The 21,428-nt window shown below is 43.9% G+C and overlaps 1 protein-coding gene across 1 annotated transcript in view; it reads right to left on the bottom strand.

Annotated features, from left to right (window-relative positions):
* Nucleotides 1–21,072, bottom strand: part of LOC143818218 (fructose-1,6-bisphosphatase 1-like) — a 32,844-nt gene extending 11,772 nt beyond the window's left edge. Inside the window, exons 1-5 of the mRNA XM_077299598.1 lie at nucleotides 20,709–21,072; nucleotides 4,780–4,942; nucleotides 2,366–2,458; nucleotides 1,619–1,759; nucleotides 1,359–1,496 (exon numbers count right to left, since the gene is read on the bottom strand). Coding sequence (XP_077155713.1) covers nucleotides 1,359–1,496; nucleotides 1,619–1,759; nucleotides 2,366–2,458; nucleotides 4,780–4,942; nucleotides 20,709–20,878 — 705 coding nt within the window. The 5' untranslated portion in view covers nucleotides 20,879–21,072. The remainder of the gene's footprint in view (nucleotides 1–1,358; nucleotides 1,497–1,618; nucleotides 1,760–2,365; nucleotides 2,459–4,779; nucleotides 4,943–20,708) is intronic.
* Nucleotides 21,073–21,428: the final 356 nt, after the last annotated feature.

Here is a 21,428-nt window from a genome sequence, read left to right on the forward strand (position 1 = left end):
ACTGTGCCGTTTACCGATCGAATTAAACTTGCTTTAATAGTCTCCAATCACCTCTGCTACAGACAGATTATCAGATCACCTATGTGTAGCAGAAATGGTCACATGCTATGAGCACCGACCACTGGGCAGCACTCATAGCAATCTGGCAATGACAACCACAGGTCTGTTGCGGACCCCGGGTTGTCATGCCAACCCATCGGAGACCCACAGTCATGTGACACAGGAGCCGATGGGTGGGATTAGTGATGTGCTTCCGGCGCTATCACATTAAATGCCGCTGTAAGATTGACAGCGACATTTAACAGGTTAACAGCCGTGGGTGGATCGCGATAGGGGCACATGTCAGCTGTTTAAAACAGCTGACATGTGCCAGGAAAGATGTGGGCTCAACGCGAGAGCCCACATCAATTGGATAGACAGCCATCATCTGCAGGGAAAGATGTGGGCTCAGCTTGCGAGAATGCAGCAAAGTCAGGGACCCAGCATATGACGCAAGTGTATTAACTTCATATATTGACTGCAGTGTTTATGTAAAAAAAAAACCCCAAAAAACAAACACCTTTTCCAGGACCAAAATAGCTTGGTAGTAATGTGAGCAGCCCCTTACCAAGTAAACTACTACTTTGGGGTATAGTGGAAAAAAAAAAATAAAAAAAAAAATATATATAATTTAGAAACGCGGTCATTAAAAAGTGATTTGTGCCAAATTTGAAAATCCTCAGTTTTACTCATCCAGACGTTTTCCAGTCGGTCTACATGTGGGGCGAACGCACATGTATTAGACAAGGGAGAACATGCAGCTTTACCATTAATTGTATTACAGGTTTTATGGCTTTTGAGTGATTTGATCATCGTAATGCATCTGTAAATGGACTACTGAGCACAGAATGACCGTTCAAACCAAGTACAGGTGCTCGCTGCACAAAGGTGTGGCCTGTCATTAATATAGAGGGAAACCAAGTAGGTGAGAAGGTGTATAGAAATTATTGGCCCCGCCATAGTGCGCCGAGTGCCATATTTGGTTTGACGTCCCTTTAATAAAAAATATAAAAAAATGCTGTCTACTAAAATAATGTCCCAACCATATACCTCCTGTGCACTCACATGATGTACAACATCAGTCATGACAGACCTTTAAAGTACACATAGGTGTATAGATCGGCAAGATTTTACAGGGTCATCAGTAATTTTTTGCGTGTGGTATTAAAACCAATAAATGATTACAGTTTAGAATTTACAGTCGTGCAATTTTTTTATTTTTTATTTTTTTAAATGTAAATCGGATCAATGCCGGGTTGTAAGTGGGTGGCTAAAGGGGGCTCAGAACGTACAGTTCTGGGAATTTGGCAGACACTTACTTCTGGGAACTTCTTCTTCTGGAGGTATTCTGTAACCGCGGCATCAAAGTACTTTGCGTATCCTTCATTAAGACTGTAGATATTGCCTCTGGGCTTGATTTTCACATTTTTATTGACCAGGATGAATTCTCCAATTGCCTAGAACACACATACATATTACACTAACATTTAGGGCGTGTTCTTTAGTTGATACAGTAGCAGTGTAATGGGCTACACCCCTCATACATGGCTCAGTGATCATCCCCCTCCAGGTAACTTACAGGGTCCAGCATGAAGCAGTTGACCCCACACTCCGTGGCCAGGACGAGCATGGTGGCGCTCCCATACAAGGCATATCCTGCTGCAATGAGATTTCGTCCTGGCTGCAGAGCATCTTTCTCACTGGGCTCTCCGTCTGTTGTCTGCACGATATAAAAGGCCACAAAAAAATATAAGGGAAAGAGTTTGCAGTGTACTCAGAAGTGTCTTACCCCTAATCAGATAAAATTTGCCATTTTATTATATAAAAAGAGGGCTGGGGGGGACACAGATCGAAAAGGAGCCGTTCAAGAACAGCATATAGGCGCTCTGCAGTCCAATAGCAAATCATGATGCACACTTGTCTCTTTGTACCAGAAATAGGCTGCCGCGGGGGGGGCAGACTATGTGGGCCCCGTACCTCTAGGGCCCCTGCATATATTGCACCAATAGTACGTCCGCCCAAGAAACAGAGGTTGCACAGTAGAAATCCAACACAAGTGAAATCCACTACTATACCATAGTTAATAGCACAGTGCCACCTGCTGGCTATAGTGAAGTACTGCCAGACTTTAGATGTGTAAGGATTTTCTGTATTTATCCCACCGATCAGGAAGGCGATAACAAGTTTTCACTGGTCAGCCCCCTTTAAATACATTATATTCAATATAATACACACAAATTATTGCAATCATTCAGCCTCACGTGCTTCTAGCTTCCTCTTCATTTCACGAGTCCATTCAGAGGTGTTCAAAAATACCCAATCTTACCTTTTTGTATATGGCGAAAATTGTGCCAATGGAGGCAAGACAATCAATGTTTGAGGAGCCGTCCAGTGGGTCAAAGCAGACGACATATTTACCCTATTACAACAAGATAGAAAATGTATGTCAGTACAGCCGCGACCATCTCGCTTTTATAATTAGGACATTTATTCACACGTGAAGTAGCAGCAGCCTGCTGACCGATTCAGATTAAGCTAAAAACCATGTGTAGGGTATTATTTAACAGATGTATCCAAGTCCACTTTCACAGCATATGTTGGTCAGTCTTTTGCAACAGTATGGACCAGAGAAGAAAGGGGATGTCCACTACTGGACAATAACTCCACTATGCCAGGAGGAGAGTAGGCAGCTTTTTATTTCATGATGGCAGTGAAGTTAAGGGTTTTTTAGTAGTGGCATCCCCTATGTTCCCCCTTATAAAATAACAGGCTCTCCCAGGGCTCATGCGCCTTTTATATCACGTGACCCCTGCAGCCAATCAGTGCTACTTCACTCTCCTCTTTGGGACCAATCTGACAGATGAAGAAAGTCCGCTGCGGCTGGATGTCAGGAGAGGAGATGTTAAATTTTCCCCATAGATTATAGCTGACTGCTTCAGGCCCCAACTTGGGGGGACTGTGACTAGTTTCATTTCATGCAGTAAAGAATAGTAATAACGGTCCTAGGAGCGCTGGAAATGAGACCAAAACAAGGATTTTAGTGTTGAACCACAACGCGTTTCAACGGTTAAACCGTCTTCATCAGGTGGAAACGGGTTGTGGTTCAACACTAAAATCCTTGTTTTGGTCTCATTTCCAGCGCTCCTAGGACCGTTATCACTATTCTTTACTGCATTTTGTATCCTCCTAGAAGGTTACCGGCTGGAGCTGCGGTGGACCCTTTGCTTTTAATTTTAACTGTGACCCTCACAGCGCTCCCTAGTGACCGCTTTCTTTTCCCTTGAATTTCATAGTTTCATTTCATAGGACCCTTCCAATAAGTAGGGATCACAGTATATAAAAGGGCAGAGCCCTTGAAGTGCGGTGTATGTCAGTAATATGTGCCGGACGCACATTACCTCAGTGCTCAGCTCCATGGACCTTTATACCATACACTATGGCCATTTTTAAATACAGGAGGAAATGAAAAACGCTGAGTGGAATTTGTACCAAATTTATCAAAATGGCGCACACAGAATCACAAATTAGGTGCCCTGCATTAGACATGCTATACACTATTCTGCTATGTATGCCATCTTATGGCGGATGTATTTTTTTTAAAACTGTATATTGTACAAAAAATAAAAAAATAATAAAAATATATGCATATGCGAATGAAGCTTGCACTCTAATACCTTCGGTGCACTGCATGTCCTGAATTATACCAAGCTTTGCTTACAAAATTTTTCCAATTTTTTCTTTGCTTGCAATCATTAATCTTGGTTAGTGTGTGCTATATATTGATGGGAACAAGCTGTAGATATGTTCCCATACTTCAGATTTATAAGCTGCGATGCTTATTTTGATAATCCCTGCAACAATGACTTTTCAAAACGGAATTTTTATATATTTATTATTTATTTATTTTTTTTAAAAGGATTATACAGGCATTCTGACAGCAGCCTTATCAGGTGTATGATTTAATTTTGTTTTGTCAGGTCACCTTTAGGTGCTCAATCAGGTTTTTGACACCTAATCTGAGCAGCATGATGTAGGGACTAGAATCTGTCAATATCTGGGCTGCTTACTGTAGTTTTGAGAAAATCACTGTTTTATCAGGAGATTAGATGAGTAGAAAACCTGTTGCCATGTTAGTGCTCCATATTAATGAGTGCTGTATAACTTGTCATCACCATTGATTGGCAGCTTTCTGCCTATGCAGTGTACACCAAAAGCTGTCAGTGATGTGGACGGCATACAGAGCTGAGCATTCAGAGTACTGTTAGATTTGCAGCAGATAAAAGGGATTCTCAAAATAACAGCAAGCAACCCAGTAAGTGATACATTGCTGTAATCAGGGCCTCAGCCACCTACATCATGCCACTTTAGGAGAAAAAAAAAAAACAAGTCACTGAACGCTGGTTTCGCCAACAGCTCTCTGCCCCATATATACCTCTGGGAGAAGAAAAACAATAAAACTGCTGAATCCTCATCTCCAACATCATCTATCGGAGATGGAGACTAATGTGCATAAGGGCCTTTCCTTTTTATGGACACACTCTGGCACCATGTGAGAGGAAAGTAATACAATGAAATATGGTACTTCCTAAATATTTATTGCAACAGTGTTATGTAAGACTTCATAACTGAGAAATTGCATCAAGACTGTTTTGTCATTGAAGGAAGCCAGAACGTTGTGCAGCCAATTTCCCACTATATGGATAGACAGTGTTACAATAAAGTATACAGATATATACACACCCTCTTATCACCTTCGACAATAAGGGCATGTGGGTCTTCCTCGGATACCAGGACACAGGTACTGAATGAGGCCTTCAACATATTGACAACAAGGTCATTCGAAAGGACATCCAGCTTCTTCACTTGGTCTCCTGTTACATTAGTGGATCCAGCAATTCCGTATCTGAAAAGTACAGCATTCATTATAAAAAGGCAATGGAATACAATACCAATCAGAATTTAAAGCACAGGTCCACCTTGGCTACCGTATTTATCTGAAATCAATATATAGTAGAACTGAAGAAGATTTAAGACTTTCATGTTCCCTAAACTAGTTGTTTAGGCCAAAGGCTGAAGTTAGTGCCCTAATGACCGTCAGCATAGAGGCGGGTGGTGAAGAGTTCCTTTTCCCAGATGGGAAACAGCGCAGGCGACAAAGTAAAAAGCAAAACTGCTTGGTGGTTTCATGGTTAATCAGGCTATTCAAGGTGGCTAACACTAACAATTGTGCAGTGAATTGGCCAACATCAGTCGCCAACATCTCGCATGAGGGAAATTCTCCACAAACCAATGTCAATTCCACAGAAATGGTGGAATATTTACAGCCAGTGATGCTGTGACTCCCTCATTGGTATCTCTGATCCCTGCCTGGTAAACTCAATACTGCCCGGTTTCTGTCAACTCACCTCTGAGGAGCAGGACTTTGATGAAGTCTCTACACCAATCGGGATCGACTGATAGTCTAATGTGCATGCAGGTGTAAACATGCCCTTTAAACTTTTACTTTTATTAGTGTAGCTAAAATTACATCGCAGATATTGAGACACCAAAATTGTACACTTAAAAATTGAAACTCCAGATGTGGTGAAGAGGTCTAGATGTAGAGCAGGGGTCCCCAACCTGTGGTTCAGGAGTTACATGTGGCTCCCGTGCCCATGATGGGTGGCTCACGCCTGCCTGCCAGCTTGGTGCATTAGCACAAATTCCAGCAAACTATGAAGAACAAGTCTCTAGATGGTGACTTTTGTGGGAAGCCCTACACAAGAGCAGACCTGAATGAGCATATTCTGGCCTTGGGGGTTTGGAGAGAATTTAAGAATGGTAAACTGGAGACCAGATGATGCTGTCAGAGGAGGTGCTTGAAGCTGGATACAACAGTGTGGTAGGAAGGATTTAGGCAAGAATACTGAATGGGGGTATTGTGGAAACCCCTGGATCTTGGCATACTGCCTCGGTGTGATTTCTGTGGAAAAGCTTTGGCTGTCATACCAGTAATGGGGCCCTAAATCACTACTGTGAGTGTAGGAGCTGGATGTGGCTCACAACTCACTCTTAGACCTAAATGTGGCTTGTGAACCTCTCTCAAAGCTGAATATGGCTCTCAAGGTCAGAAAGGTTGGGGACCTTTCTGACTTACAGAGCCACATTCAGATGATAAACTGGAACACCAATCCAGATATAGTTCAAATGTATCTATTTCTCCATTATGCCACTTTCTATCTGGTGGTACCTCCAACAGAAATTAGAATTGATATTTTGATAAGTTATACTGTATCTCTACGACGGCCCTCTTCAGTGGTGGAGGAAACCCAATAATCAAAAGTTAAGAAATAATCTATTGGGTAAAACTAAGGTTGGATACACGATAGATGCATTTCCCTACTTTCCCCTATAGTGATCCTTCCGAATTACAGGGATTGGAATAGTAAAACAGCATGCAAATGGTGCCCCCACTCACAATTGGTCTGTTCTATCAATTCACAGATGATGTACAAAGATAGTATAAAAGAAATTACACAGTATCGTAAAACAGCCAGCAAGTAAGAGGATATAAGGAGTAGGTATTCCTATAAACTCAACTAGGCTAGGTAAACACAAATGCTACATAGATGGTCAGCAGAGTAAAACATAGGGTGGCAAACTAATCTGCACATATCAAGATAATTTACAACCCATATGTCAGTTTAGTGACTAGTCCCCTTCTTCTCAAACACCTTTAGATAGCAAGCAAATTATAGATCTAAAGTGACAAACTAACTTTCATGTGTCAATCTAAAAAATCCTTCAGTAAAAAAAAAACAAAAAAACCAATGACCAGGTACTTATCAATACACGTCATAGCGCGATGTGTTTCCCCTCCAGATGATGGTTCCTCAGGAGATCTAGGATTGAAGGATCCATAAAAAAAGATCCTGCTAGTGCAGTGCACATATAGCTAAAACTATATAGAGGATCCGTTTTCTGTGACAACAGAATCTGGTAAATCCAAATTTCGGACTGCCGATTGTCGTCCACTGTCCCAAACACAGGAGCACTCGGAGTAGAATGTTCCTCTGTATTGAGAGACTCGGTAGAAATAACGGTCTACAAACGATCTATGGTGTATGGGGAAGGGTGCAATGGTCATTTTCACGGATTAGACCTGTGAGATCATTTGTTTATCCATCATGGGTCCATTTTTGGGCATCCTAGATTACAGAGACTTCTGACATATTGGTTGTCAAATTAGGGCAATTGCCAGATAAATAGCAACTGCAAAACCAATGTTGATTTATAAAACAGTTCCATTATCGAGCTTACGTGAGAGTTAGACAGGCAATGCGTTTTGCCGGTAGGTCCCTATTCTGGGTTTGTCTACTTCTATGAACACAAAAGTGAATTAGAATATAATACATGGGGCTGGATAATCAAAGACAACTCCCCGAGCCCCATACACACTGTGCAGTACAACACTGGTCATACATAATCCTGGCGACAGAACATACTGCTGTTTAGGCACAAGTCACTCATAGTATTTGCAAGCATTAGATGTAATAATTGTCCAGGAAAGTCATCTATATACACTAGAAATGGCCGGAAAATGATCACTCAGCCAACTGAGGACCACAGCAGTGACCCATCTCCGGCAGCGATTGATTGCCAGGTCATTACTGACCAATAATTGAAAGAGAAGACTGGACAATGAAGTGGAGACCAGCAGGAATTATAGTTTTGCAGATAATCAATGGGCAAAGTGATCACAATCTGTATTACTGCCATCATAGCTCCCAACAATAAGCAGTGATGCCACCAGTTAAATGATGCGTGACCATATAGACCACTGATCGGCTGCAGGGGTCACTTGTTAGTAACTGCCTTCCTCATGCTTCATAAGTTGCCCAAATTAATGACAGTTTTTAATGAGCATTTTCCCCCACACAATTTTAATAATACATTTGTCCAATTGTGTTACTAAAACCTTTACCCTCTTTACCAACAGGTAAACTACAGTTTTTACAGCAAGAAAATTCCGCCCCTTGTTCTGCTACATGCACAACTTGTTATCTGAATTCCTTGCTTGGTGGTGTGGGGGTCAAAGGTTAATAGGTAAAAGTTTTTCCTTACAGCTCTGTTTTGCAGCAGGAATTATAGACATGGTAAATAGCACTGTTTAGTTTCCTACAGATACCAGCTATTTCTCTCCCCCGCCCCATCTCTATAGGATGAATGCACATAGGGTGCTGTATAGTTTAGAAGAACGTTGGTTGATCTGACCTGGTACAGCCAACTACCTGATGTGTGGGTTAGGGTTCCCTATCACTGCAGCAATTTGACAAAATGTTTTTTTGGAGGTCCTAAAAGGTTTTAAAGACATACCCTGCCCCTTCATATAGACACCACCCATCCATGTCACATCTAAGTGCTCTACTGTAGACACTAAACTCAGAGGCCCCAAGGACAAAACCTACATACAGAATACTCAATAGTCCCACAAACTTTGTTGCATTTATATTTTACACAAAGATCCATGGGAATTGGTGTAGATTGTCCTCGTATATGGTCCATTTAGCCAAATACAGATGTACATGATGAACCAGGGCACACAGCAGCATTTGCCAAGTATAAAACAGTGCCAGGGAGCAGAAGGCCCTCAATCAATGTTATAGAACACGAGGAGTGTCCAGGAGATTGATCTAGGATTACCTGCACCGCTAAGCTTAATGCATCTTGGACAATCATGACGCTCCCTTCTCCAGTGTCTCCTTCTTCCCTCACACATCAGGTTACCATCTATCCCTCAACCATGCCTGGGAACTGGCTAGAATGAACCAGAGACAGGACATTTGCTGCTGAATCTCAACTTTACCGTCAACACTGCGATCAAACAAACATAGCCTAAGCATTGTGAGGCTCCACTTCCATCAAGGTAATTACATAGATTTTGGCAGCAATCAATCATAGACTTGTTTTTTTGCATATTATTCCAAGATCTGTCCAAACTTCAACAGAATTCTTTGGGGGAAAGCTATGCTGTAATGCATCACCAGATGTGTCTGGCGGAAGTTAATTCCACTCTCCTTATTGGAAACACATACACGTTATGTGACAGAGAAAGCTATTTTGTTGGTCTCATAGAAGTGAATAGAGCAATTGATACATGTGCACAACCACAAAAAAAAAAAAGCCTGGGAAGATGGCGGTGATTGCATAGTCTTTGAGAAGCGACCTAGTCAAAAAATTCTAGTGGCATTGATGAGGTTTAGTACTCCAAGATGTGCCATAAACATAAGAGCATAGCTAAGGTAGGCCAACAATCCGGACTACTACTCTGCTATATTTAAATCCAATAATTGTGTAAATGATATATATCAAGTTGGGCAAAACCAGAATGTGGGATTATAATCAAGAGACAAAAAAAAGTGTAACAAAAATCTGCAGAAATATTAGAAAAATCTTCACTGTCACGCAGGGAAGAAAAAAAAAAAAAAAATAGACATAACTTATGTTAGCTGATTATGTAGTCATCCTGTATAGTTCAGTAGATCCATACTTGGCTTTTACAAAGTGAAATCATAAGTAACACTAATATGCTATAATGGAAAGGGAACACCAATAGCACTAAAGTATAAAAGAATAAAAACTGGCACATTAATTATTATATAATAATAAATTAATAATGTGCACACATTCCATTCTGTATTTAGCACTACAACCCCATTTACACATAGAACCTTAGGAACCCTTGTTGCCAGTATCACTGGGGATCATTCCTTTATTTACTATCCTGTGGAAAGATAAGAGTAGTTTGTGGTAAAATGCCAAAGGTAATCGGTCAGCAAGATTACACTCTGCCCCCACCTTGTCTGACTTGGCAAGATTTATTTTGCAAATTATGATAGTCATTTTCTATTTTGTCACCTAAAACATACAAGATTTCTGGCTCTCACAGACCTGTAACTTCTTTAAGAGGCTCCTCTGTCCCCCACTCATTACCTGTAGTAATGGCACCTGTTTGAACTTGTTATCAGTATAAAAGACCTGTCCACAACCACAAACATTCACACTCCAAACTCCACTATGGTGAAGCCCAAAGAGCTGTCGAAGTACATCAGAAACAAAACTGTAGCCCTGCACCAGGCTTGGAAGACTGAATCTGCAATAGGCAAGCAGCTTGGTGTGATGAAATCAACTGTGGGAGCAAAAACAAGAACATGGAAGACATACAAGACCACTGATAACCTCCCTCAATCTGGGGCTCCACACGATCTCACCCTGTGGGGTCAAAATGATCACAAGAATGGTGAGCAAAAATCCCAGAACCACAAGGGGGACCTAGTGAATGACATGCATAGAGCTGGGACCACTGAAACAAAGGCTACCATCAGTAACACTACGCCGCCAAGAACTCAGATCCTGCAGTGCCAGACGTGTCCCCGTGTTTAAGCCAGTACATGGCCGGTCCCGGCTGAAGTATCCAGAAGAGTATTGGGAGAATGTCACATGGTCTGATGAAACCAAAGTAGAACTGTTTGGTAGAAACAAAACTCGTCATGTTTGGAGGAGACAGAATGCCGAGTTGCATCCAAAGAACACCATACCTACTGTGAAGCATGGGGGTGGCAACATCATGCTTTGGGGATGTTTCTCTGCAAAGGGACCAGGACAACTGATCCAAGTACATGACAATGAATGAGGCCATGTATCCTGAGATTTTGAGTGCAAACCTCCTTACAACAGCAAGGTCTTTGAAGATGACACATGGATGGGTCTTTAAGCATGATAATCTCAACCACACTGCCAGGGCAACGAAGGAGTGGCTTCGTAAGAAGCATATGAAGGTCCTGGAGTGGCCTAGCCAGTCTCCAGATCTGAACCCCATAAAAAAAACCCTTTGGAGGAAGTTGAAAGTCCATGTTGCCCAGCGACAGGCCCAAAACATCACTGCTCCAGAGGAGATCTGCATGGAGCAATGGCCAACATACCACCAACAGTGTGTGCCAACTTTGTGAAGACTTACAGAAAACGTTTGACCTCTGTCATTACCTACAAAGGATACGTAACAAAATATTGAGATTAACTTTTGTTAATGACCAAATACTCATTTTCCACCATAATTTGCAAAATAAATCTTGCCAAATCAGACAAGGTGATTTTCTGGATTTGTTTTCTCATTTTGACTCTCATAGTTGTGGTCTACCCATGATGTCAAATACAGGCCTCTCATCTTTATAAGTGGGAGAACTTGCACAATTGGTGGCTGACTAAATACTTTTTTTCCCTACTGTATGTGTCCATGTGGCTCTATCAAAAACGAGTCCAGCAATACCTTTACCTAGACAGTCTGTTACTCCATTACCGAGTAATCAGCTTTTGAATTGGTATCCAAATGAGGCTGAAGAACTATGGTAGATTTGAAGCCTATGTCACTCAAGCTCTATTTCCCGCCCAACACTGCCTCCTACTGCCTGTCTAAGCCTTTGTTATGCAACTTCAGACAAAGGAGCAGTCAGTCAAGCAGGAGGAGGCAGCACTATGGGGAGAATAGAGCTGGAATGATAGAGGCATCAGATCTACCATAGATCTTCAGCCTCATTTGTATATCAATTCAAATACGGATTTCTCAGTAGTGGAAAAACGGACTGGTTATGTAAAGGCATTGCTGGACTTGTCTTGGAAAGGGCTACATGCATATATACACGGTTTGGGGTGTGAAGTCCGGCTGACAGATTCCCTTTAAGCAAAGCATTTCAAGATCATATAACACTACGATTGCTGCACTTTTCCTGTTGCATAAAAGTGTGGAGAAAGGTGTTGCACATAAGCAGCTTTTAATTTCTGACATACAGCTTGATGTTACAACAGCTTAGGACAGGATATGTGGTCAGACAAGGCTCAGAAGAGCATGTGGGATTTCCAACAAGAAAATATAATGGAGCCATTGTATACAGCTGTAAGACTACCAGAGACAAGAGGTCAGGCAAACTGAGCTGCAGGCATGAATGAGTTAATGGTCATATGCTCCATCCTAGTGTGCTTAGCCACTGCACCTACCTACAGTAACACAGCGCTCACATGGATAGAGATATTGCAAAAAGACATAGGATGGAGCCTGCACAGCCCTATGTATACATAGTGAGAGCGATCATGATACAAACACTGGGGTAATCCAGCCAGTCGGTGCCAGGTAGTCCGAAGTCCAGTAATAAGTCACCCTTTCCTATTGTCCGCTGTGCTGCTCATTACTAGATATGAATGATCGGGAGTAGCAGCAGACAAGTCACCTTTCTGCTCAGGCTGTCCAAACTGTGACTTGCCTGTCAATCAGCCAACAATAGTTCTTTTTACATCTAGAGACATATGGGAAATGAATGGTCACAACAGGGGCATAACTAATAGGTGCAGGGGTTCAAATCACACCCGGGCCACGGAGCTTAAGGAGGCCCAAACCATCCCTTTGGTCCACATGAAATGAATAATTATATTACTACAGACCTGTGATAACTGGGGGCCCTGCTGAAGCTTTTGCATTGGGGCCCACGAGCTTCAAGTTACATCACTGGTCACAAAGCTCCAACTGCATGATGACACTTGGGACATCTAAGGACTTGTTCAGATGTCCGTTTTTCTTGTACGAGTGCAATCCTTGTTTTCACGGATAGCACTTGTAGCTATGAGTCTTTAGGGTAGTTCACAGCCATTTTTTTTCCCCCGGACACTGTGCGGCACAAAATCTTGGAGAATGGTCTGATATTGATCTGATTCTTGGATCAAAATTGCCAGTGAAAGTCTATAGATCAGTGTGGAGATAAGAAAAAAATAAAAAATAAAAGGGGGGTGGGATGTAGGACAGCACTGGTCCACCCAGTCTATTTTTCATAGACTGATATGGAGAAAAAAATAAAAAATAAAAAAGTTTCTCCTACGAAAAAAAAAAAAAAAAAATTATGTAACTTTGACCAGACTCTGAAGGTAAAAACTGACCACACTGATGAAACTTGAACCTCCCCCCCCCCCCCCCCCGTTACTGATAAGTCCACAATGAAGTTTTGACGCTGCATATTTTTACTGCTCCAAGAACAGTCTTACAGTTCCAGCAAAGTGGGATGGGATTTATAGAAATCTCATATCTATTGCGCTTTTTTCTACGCTGCATAAACTGACCTGCGCGGTGCATGTTTCAAATCCATAGCATGTCAGTTTCCCTGGTGGGAATTTTATGCCTCCTTCATTGGTCAGCGTCTCCGGTAGGTTTGGTGACCGTTTCCACACATACTGGAGAAACGCAGACCCATTCAAATCAATGGGCCTGTGCACAAGTCAGTGTGTTTCCATGAACCATGTGTAAAACACAGACATGTCTTTTTGCTGGCAGCATAATCCGCAATATGTCCCGCACACTGACATCTGAGTGTCAGTGTGACACGTACCTGTGTCTGGAAAAAAGCAGTAGTTACTGCGGTTCTCAACTCATTGTGCCCTTGTCTCACTGAGATCAGCGAGACCAGGCGACACTGATGACAGTTGTAGTAGTTGTCAGCAAATGTCGCCTGGGAATAGTGCCAACTACAACTCATCATTGTCGCCTGGTCTACCTGCAATCAGGTGACGCTGATGGTGTGTCTGAAAGCCCCCCTCCATTACTGCCCCGTAGTCAATATTAATAAAAATACACAGAAAAGACCTTTTAGTTGAAAAAAAATAAATAAAAATAATCCTCGCCTGTCCCACCATTAATCCAGAATGATGAGATCCCCAACTCTGCTATATCAGGATGGTGTGGCAAGTGGTGACATCAGTAATGTGACCGCTCACCACGCCAGCCAGAAAACACTGAGCTTAGCGTGATAGATACCTCTCCATTACCAAGCCCTGGACATGTCAACGTACATCAACCCCAAAACTATTACCCCACTTGCCAACACACCAGGGAAAATGGGAAGAGCTGAGGATAAATTCCAGAATTGGCACATCTGATGGATGTGCCATTTCTGGGTCAGCTGAGGGCTGGTGTGCCTAGTCTGGGAGGGAACCAATATCCATGGAATCTTCAAAGCCTATTATCAGCTGTCTGTTTAGCCTTTGCTAAACCAGTAAAGGATAAGCAAACAGCTGTGAGCTGTTAATAGGCTAGGAACCTTTATGGCTATTGGCCCCTTCCCTGAATATTAACACCAGCCTTCAGCTCTTGGGTTTTCCTCAGATGGTTAAGAAAATGAAGGGGAACACCACGTTTCGTTTATTTAATATACGCTATACACAGACGGCGGGTGCCGACTCCCAGTCATCAGCATTGCCTGGATGCACTGATTGCAGGGAGACCAGGCCATGATAATGAGTCGAATTCAGCACCCTGCACCTGGGAATAGTACTAACTGTACTGCTTTTCCAAGGCAAGTGACAGGGGTGGGCAATATGAAAATCACACTGGAAGCAAGATAAAGGGAGACGTTAACTCAATCTTTGCATTGTGTGTCACACTCAGCATAGAAAGAGGAGAAAACTGAGGACTTGAGAACCAAAATTGTTGAATAATATTATCAATCTCAAGGTTACAAGTCCATGTGTAGAGATCTTGATGTTCCTTTGTCCATGGTGCACAGCATACAGCATAATCAAAAAGTTTACAACACATGGCACTGTAGTAAAACCGCCTGGATGTGGACTGCAGAAAGGGGAAAAAAATAAATAAAAAAAACTTCGATGAAAGGTTGGGACGCATGATGTTTGTATGGTGCATACCTCCCAACTTTTGAAGATGGGATAGAGGGCCGCGGCAAATTTTAGGCCACGCCTCTGACCACACCCATTCATAATTAGTCACACCCATATCCACGTCCCAAGCACACCCATTTAGCACTGCTGATCACACTGTTTCATATACAATAGTTATAAACAAAAAAATATGGCCACACAGTGCTCCATACTGTATAATGACCACACATGATGCCCCATACTGTATAATGGCCACACATGACGCTCCATACTGTATAATGAACACACATGACGCTCCATACTGTATAATGACCGCATGCATACTGTATAATGGCCGCACATGATGCTCCATACTGTATAATGACCGCACATGATGCTCCATACTGTATAATGACTGCACATGATGCTCCATATTGTATAATGACCGCACATGATGCTCCATACTGTATACTGGCTGCACATGATGCTCCATACTGTATAATGACTGCACATGATGCTCCATATTGTATAATGACCGCACATGATGCTCCATACTGTATACTGGCTGCACATGATGCTCCATACTGTATAATGAACACACATGATGCTCCATACTGTATAATGACCACACATGATGCTCCATACTGTATAATGACCGCACATGATGCTCCATACTGTATAATGACTGCACATGATGCTCCATACTGTATAATGACTGCACATGATGCTCCATACTGTATAATGGCCGCACATGATGCTCCATACTGTATAATGACCGCACATGATGCTCCATACTGTATAATGACCGCACATGATGCTCCATATTGTATAATGACCGCACATGATGCTCCATATTGTATAATGACCGCACATGATGCTCCATACTGTATAATGACTGCACATGATGCTCCATATTGTATAATGACCGCACATGATGCTCCATACTGTATAATGACTGCACATGATGCTCCATACTGTATAATGACCCCACATGATGCTCCATACTGTATTATGGCCACAGTTCTCCATACTGTATAATGACATACAGGCACGCAGCTCACACACATGCAGCATCACACACACAGTATCACACATACACACGCAGCATCACAAACGCAGCTCACAAACACATGCAGCTTTGACACAAATGCATCACACATGCAGCCATCACACACACACACCCATCACACACACACACACACGCAGCCATCACACACATGCAGCCATCACACACACACACCCAGCCATCACACACACACACACCCAGCCATCACACACACACACACCCAGCCATCACACACACCAGATACCTCATACACACATGACACACACACAAATGCAGCATCACACATCTCACACACACACATCACACACACACAATCTCCTCTGTGGTGCAGGGGCGGCTGATCTGTCCATGTGCACTGCAGCTCTTCAGTTTCTCCGGCTGCTCACAGCTCTGCACTGTCCCGGCACCTCCCCCGTCTCTCCTTCTCTGCCGGGATAGCAGCTAAGAGCAGGAGACGCCGGAGCTCCGTGCACACACAGGAGGGAAGTGAGTCGCTGACCTCATCTTGATCGCTGCTGGCTCTCTTCCTCAGCGTGGCAGCGCCGCACACACAGGGGGCGGGATCGGTCGGGAGGAGACCCAGCATGTATAAGAAAAAAAAAACAGCCACAAACCTAAGCTACTCAGGTGCCGCCCCCTGCATTGTCCCTGCCCTAGGCACGGGACATTAGTGTCCCGCCCGGGATCCCGGGGCTGGCTGTCAAAATCAGGACAGTCCCGCGGGATCCGGGACGGTTGGGAGGTATGATGGTGCTTAACCAGCCCCAATCAAATACCAAACAAATTCAAGCTGACCTGCAGGCTCAGGGTGAATCAGTGTCAGCGCAAACTATCCATTGACATTTGAATGTGAAAACGTTATGGCAGAAGACCCAGGAGGGCCCCCACTGCTGACAGACAAAATTAGACTGTAGTTTGCCAAAATGTGCACAAGCCACAGTCCTTCTGGTAAAAAGTCTTGTGGACAGATGAAACCAGAGCTTTTTGGTAAAGCACATCATTCTACTGATTACCAAAAGCAGAATGATGCCTACAAAGAAAAGAACACATTACCTACAGTCAAATATGATGGAGGATCAAAGAGGTTTTAAGGTTCTGCTGCCTCTGAGTGCAAAGCATCAGAAAATCTTTAGATAACCAAAGGATTTTGGGTCCTAATGTGATGCCCAGTGTTGGAAAGCTGGGTTTGCTTCCTAGGTCTTCCAGGAAGACAATGACCGCAAACATTTTTCAAGAAGCACCCAGTAATGGACGGAAAAAAAAGCACTGGAGAGTTCTGAAGTGGCCAGCAATGAGTCCGGATCAAATCCCATTGAACATCTGTTACGAGATCTTAAAATTTCTGTTGGGAGAAGGCACCCTTCAATTATGAGAGCTCTAGAACAGTTTGCAAAAGAAGAGTGGTCCAAAATTCCAGGTGAGAGGTGCAAGTTATTTATTCCTAAGGGTGTGCAACCAAATATTAACCCCTTCTCAACCTATAGGCATGTCATAGGTCGCCTCCCCTTCTGATGTGGGCTCAGCCTGCATTTTTTCAGGCACATGACAGCCGATACCTGACAGCTGCAGGTGGAATTACGATTTAATATGACCGCAATAATTTTCTGGGAGATAGACTTCATTTTCTTAAACAATTTAAATGGTGCCAACAATTTCAGCCATGAGTGCACATCGGACGAGGGCTATTTTATTTTATTTTTTTTATTTTTTTTTTAATAGGCTAGCACTCAGGCCAATGTTTTTCGATTGTCAGCAGCACGGTCCTGATTTTATTTGCTGACTGAATCAGTCACTGAAAAAAAAAAAAGTTGCAGAATGCTGCCATGTCACTCTGAAATCAGATGCCATTCATCCATCAAACCCACGGTTGTATGGAAATCATCGGACTGCACTCAGATGAATGAGTGCAGTCTGATTTCCGTGGACCCACAAAATGGAGAAGATGGGATACATTTTGTTCTCCATCTCCTCATATGGTGCGCAGATTCACTCATCTGCGAGAATCGGATCAAACTCGATAGGAGTTTGATTGGACGGACTTTGGCATAATCATCAGGATTCTATGTCCATCTGACCGTAGCCTAAAGCACAGCTATGAAAACAACATTTTGGTGGAAATTTGTGAGTCTTGTTTTCTAGTATAGCTGCATTATAAAAAGGGCAGTCTAAAGACAATCTGTATTCCAAGCTGGTGGACCCCACAACTATGATGTACTTATGGCCAAATAGGACAGGGGCTCTCTGTGGCAGCAGCAACCAGTCTGATCATGTATTGAAAGGGCAGCTGTCACGCTGGGTGAGGGAGAAGCTAGGTGCACAACAACGGGAAGAAAGTGGGGAAGCCCAAACACTAGGAAAGGGGAGTGGAGACCCCTAGGCAGATCTGACAACACACTGTATCCCCCCCCCACGTCCCTAAATAGGTTCCGCACCCATCGCTGAGCAGGAGCCTAATCCCGACTGCCCCTTGCAATAAGCCCTGCATAGGTGAGGGGCAGGGTGAGCGTTAGCGAGCCCCATCACAACTGAAGACAAATAAGGTAAACAAACGAGGGGGATAAACTTAGCTTGAGCAGACACCAAAGAGATGACGCCGGCTATCCACCAAAAGAACTGAAGGAACTAGTTTATGCTACGTTCACATTTGCGTTGTGCAGCGCAGCGTCGGGCGCAGCTGCGGCGACGCATGCGTCATGCGCCCCTATATTTAACATGGGGGCGCATGGACATGCGTTGTCTTGCGTTTTTTGACGCTTGCGTCTTTTTTGACGCAAGCGTCAGGGCGCAGAGGACGCAGCAAGTTGCATTTTTCTGGCGTCCAAAATCACAACGCATGCGTCGCAAAACGCAGCATTATGCATGCGTTTTGCATGCGTTGTGCGTTGCGCTGCCGACACTGCACAACGCAAATGTGAACGTAGCATTACTAGTACTTCCATCCAGAGAGGAAAATAGAACCATCACCGGCAACTTGCTGAAGTGAATAAAAGGTATTAAAAACATCCAGCAAGGGTGTGTTAATCAGCAGCAGATGGAGATCACTCCACAGCAGAGATACAAGATCCAGAATGAGCCTGCAGAGCCAAGCTCAACGACCTTCTACAGCTGGATCCAGAATGACGGTAACACCTGATACACCAGTGACTGCAGCCTTTTCTCTGAATAGCTGCCATGTCATGCTACATTTGATGTAGACAATATGTTGGTCTAGTGACGGTCTCCCAGGCAAAAGAAAGAAAGAAAAAAAAAAAAGAAATCAGTATTTTGCCAGGGGTGCCGATTCAGGAACAATGGCAAGCCTACAGAATACCATGCCCAACATGTTTCACAACAGTCATATTTGGTGTTTTAAGAAAAGGCCGTGTAGATTTCCATTTACACCAGAAGTGATTGGTAAAAGCGCAATTCACCCTGGCGCTAGATTCTGCTCCTTCAGGTTTCTGGTGTTTTTCTTGATAAGATTGGTGCAATGTGCAGCACTATTCTTGAAGAACCAAAGAAACAGGATGGAGCCCACTATTGGTCAGTTAGGGTTTTTGGGGATCCATTATAGGTACCACAGCTTCAATATGAACATTAATGATGGCGGTGACAGTCACAAAGCTTCAATAACGCCTTCAGTTATTTAACAGAAGTCTCACCCATACAAATGTATAGGGCGTGGTGATTACGCACGGTTCAGTGATCACATGTAGATTCGCCTGCGTTCAGTAGCCGGCAGCGAAAATATGCTGCGCCCAGAGCCGGGCTACTGTCTGATCGTGGGAATGGAGGCTGACTTCACCCAAAAGCGCAGGGCAACAACACATAGAAACGCACGCTGTACCTGTAGAGAGATGCAGAAGTATCACTCCACGTGTGCACATAGCCTAAGGTTATGTTCACACTGGGTGGTTTTTCAGGTTTTTGTTTTTTTTAATGCACGTTTTCAGCTGCGTTTACAGTACCAGCAAAGTCCATGAGATTTTAGAAATCTCAGGCACACACGCTTGACATCAGTATTTTGTGCTTTGCACAATTAAGCAAGTGACTTTCAGGTTTTTTTTTTTGACTCATTAAAAGTAATGGGTGGTGGAAGAACGCTGAAAATGCGCACCAGAAGACACAGGTAGCAGGTTTTGTATCGGTTTTTGTGCCAACACCTGATTAAATAGAATGAAGCGTTTTATGTTTTTTTTGCACTAAACTATCAGCATGCACAAGAGACAAATGTAGAATAACCTGTGTTTTTGCAGCCGCTTCTTTCCTGCCAAGAGATCAGGTTTTGCAGCAGGAAAAAAATAAAAAAAAAAAAAAAAAAAAAAAAAAAAAAACCACAAACAAAAGCAGCCAAAACACCATGTGAACATAGCCTTATTCTCCATGGTACTCTGGGATGAGTAAAGCTGGGGCTACATGGCCACACACAAACCTCACATCTAATGATTAATGGGGTCACAGTGCGACTATCGACCTATGATCGACCCTCGTGGAATACTAGTGACAAATCCCACTTAATCCATACATGCAGGGCTGAAGAGCGAAGCACTGCACAGTTGGGGAGATTTTACCAATCTGCCAAAATGCTGCAGAAAAATACCTATTTCAGATTGACCTGCCGTGCAGATTTTGCTGCCGCAGCGTGTCAATCTACCCTGCAGCGAATGTTTAGAATTCCCTCTATAAAAAGTAAAAGCTGATGATTCGGAGACCCTCGGTGCCCCATCCCAGTACTGGAGGAACCAGTGACAATGCCAGCTGCCTAGTCTGATGACCCATGGCCGCTCAGGCAACACTTGCGTGGTGACATCTCATTTATCAGGTCTGTTTTTAAGAACACACATAATTTATGCCCAAAACATATATCCTTTTCACCAGTGACGCACATGAAAGTTGGGAGACCCCAGAGATTATTGTGGGGTCTGTCTGGGTCCTGTTATGCACAGATACTCACAGGTGAGCCAGCCCAGCCTTGCGCACGGCGGAGGAGATGGCTTTGATGGCGGTGCACAGAGAGTTCAGCAGCTGGGTCATCTCCCCGGTGCCCTTAGCTTTGATGCCCTCTTCCATCACAAATCGGGTCATGGTGATCACATTGGTGTCAAAGGGGGCCTGGTCCGTCATGTCGGCGCTAGCACTGAGTGCACAGGTGTGGGAGCGACTGGGGCTAGGTGCTGCTGGGAGGACGGGGCAGCAGGATGCCAGCAGTGCCACTTTATAGGTAAGCTCCCCGCCCCACCAGGAGCTGCCAGTCAGGCAGGGGGCGTGCGGAGGGTGTGCGGGGGGCCGACACTACAGCCCGCTCTCCTCCAATCAGCGCAGAACGTGTGTGGGACGGGACTAGTTCTAGAGCTGTGAGGAGACACGTGTCTGTGCAACGTCTTGTTACCTCCCTCCTCCTGTGCTGCAACATCGGGCTAAAGTCCACAGGAAAGTGAGCACAGGGTGCAGGAGTCACTGACAGGGAGCGGAGTCAGGCGGGGTGCAGGAGTCACTGACAGGGAGCGGAGTCAGGCGGGGTGCAGGAGTCACTGACAGGGAGCGGAGTCAGGCAGGGAGCAGGAGTCACTGACAGGGTGCAGGAGTCACTGACAGGGAGCAGGAGTCAGGCAGGGTGCAGGAGTCACTGACAGGGAGCGGAGTCACTGACAGGGAGCGGAGTCAGGCGGGGTGC

Source organism: Ranitomeya variabilis, chromosome 1, assembly GCF_051348905.1.
Source record: "Ranitomeya variabilis isolate aRanVar5 chromosome 1, aRanVar5.hap1, whole genome shotgun sequence".
NCBI classification, from domain to species: Eukaryota; Metazoa; Chordata; class Amphibia; order Anura; family Dendrobatidae; genus Ranitomeya; species Ranitomeya variabilis.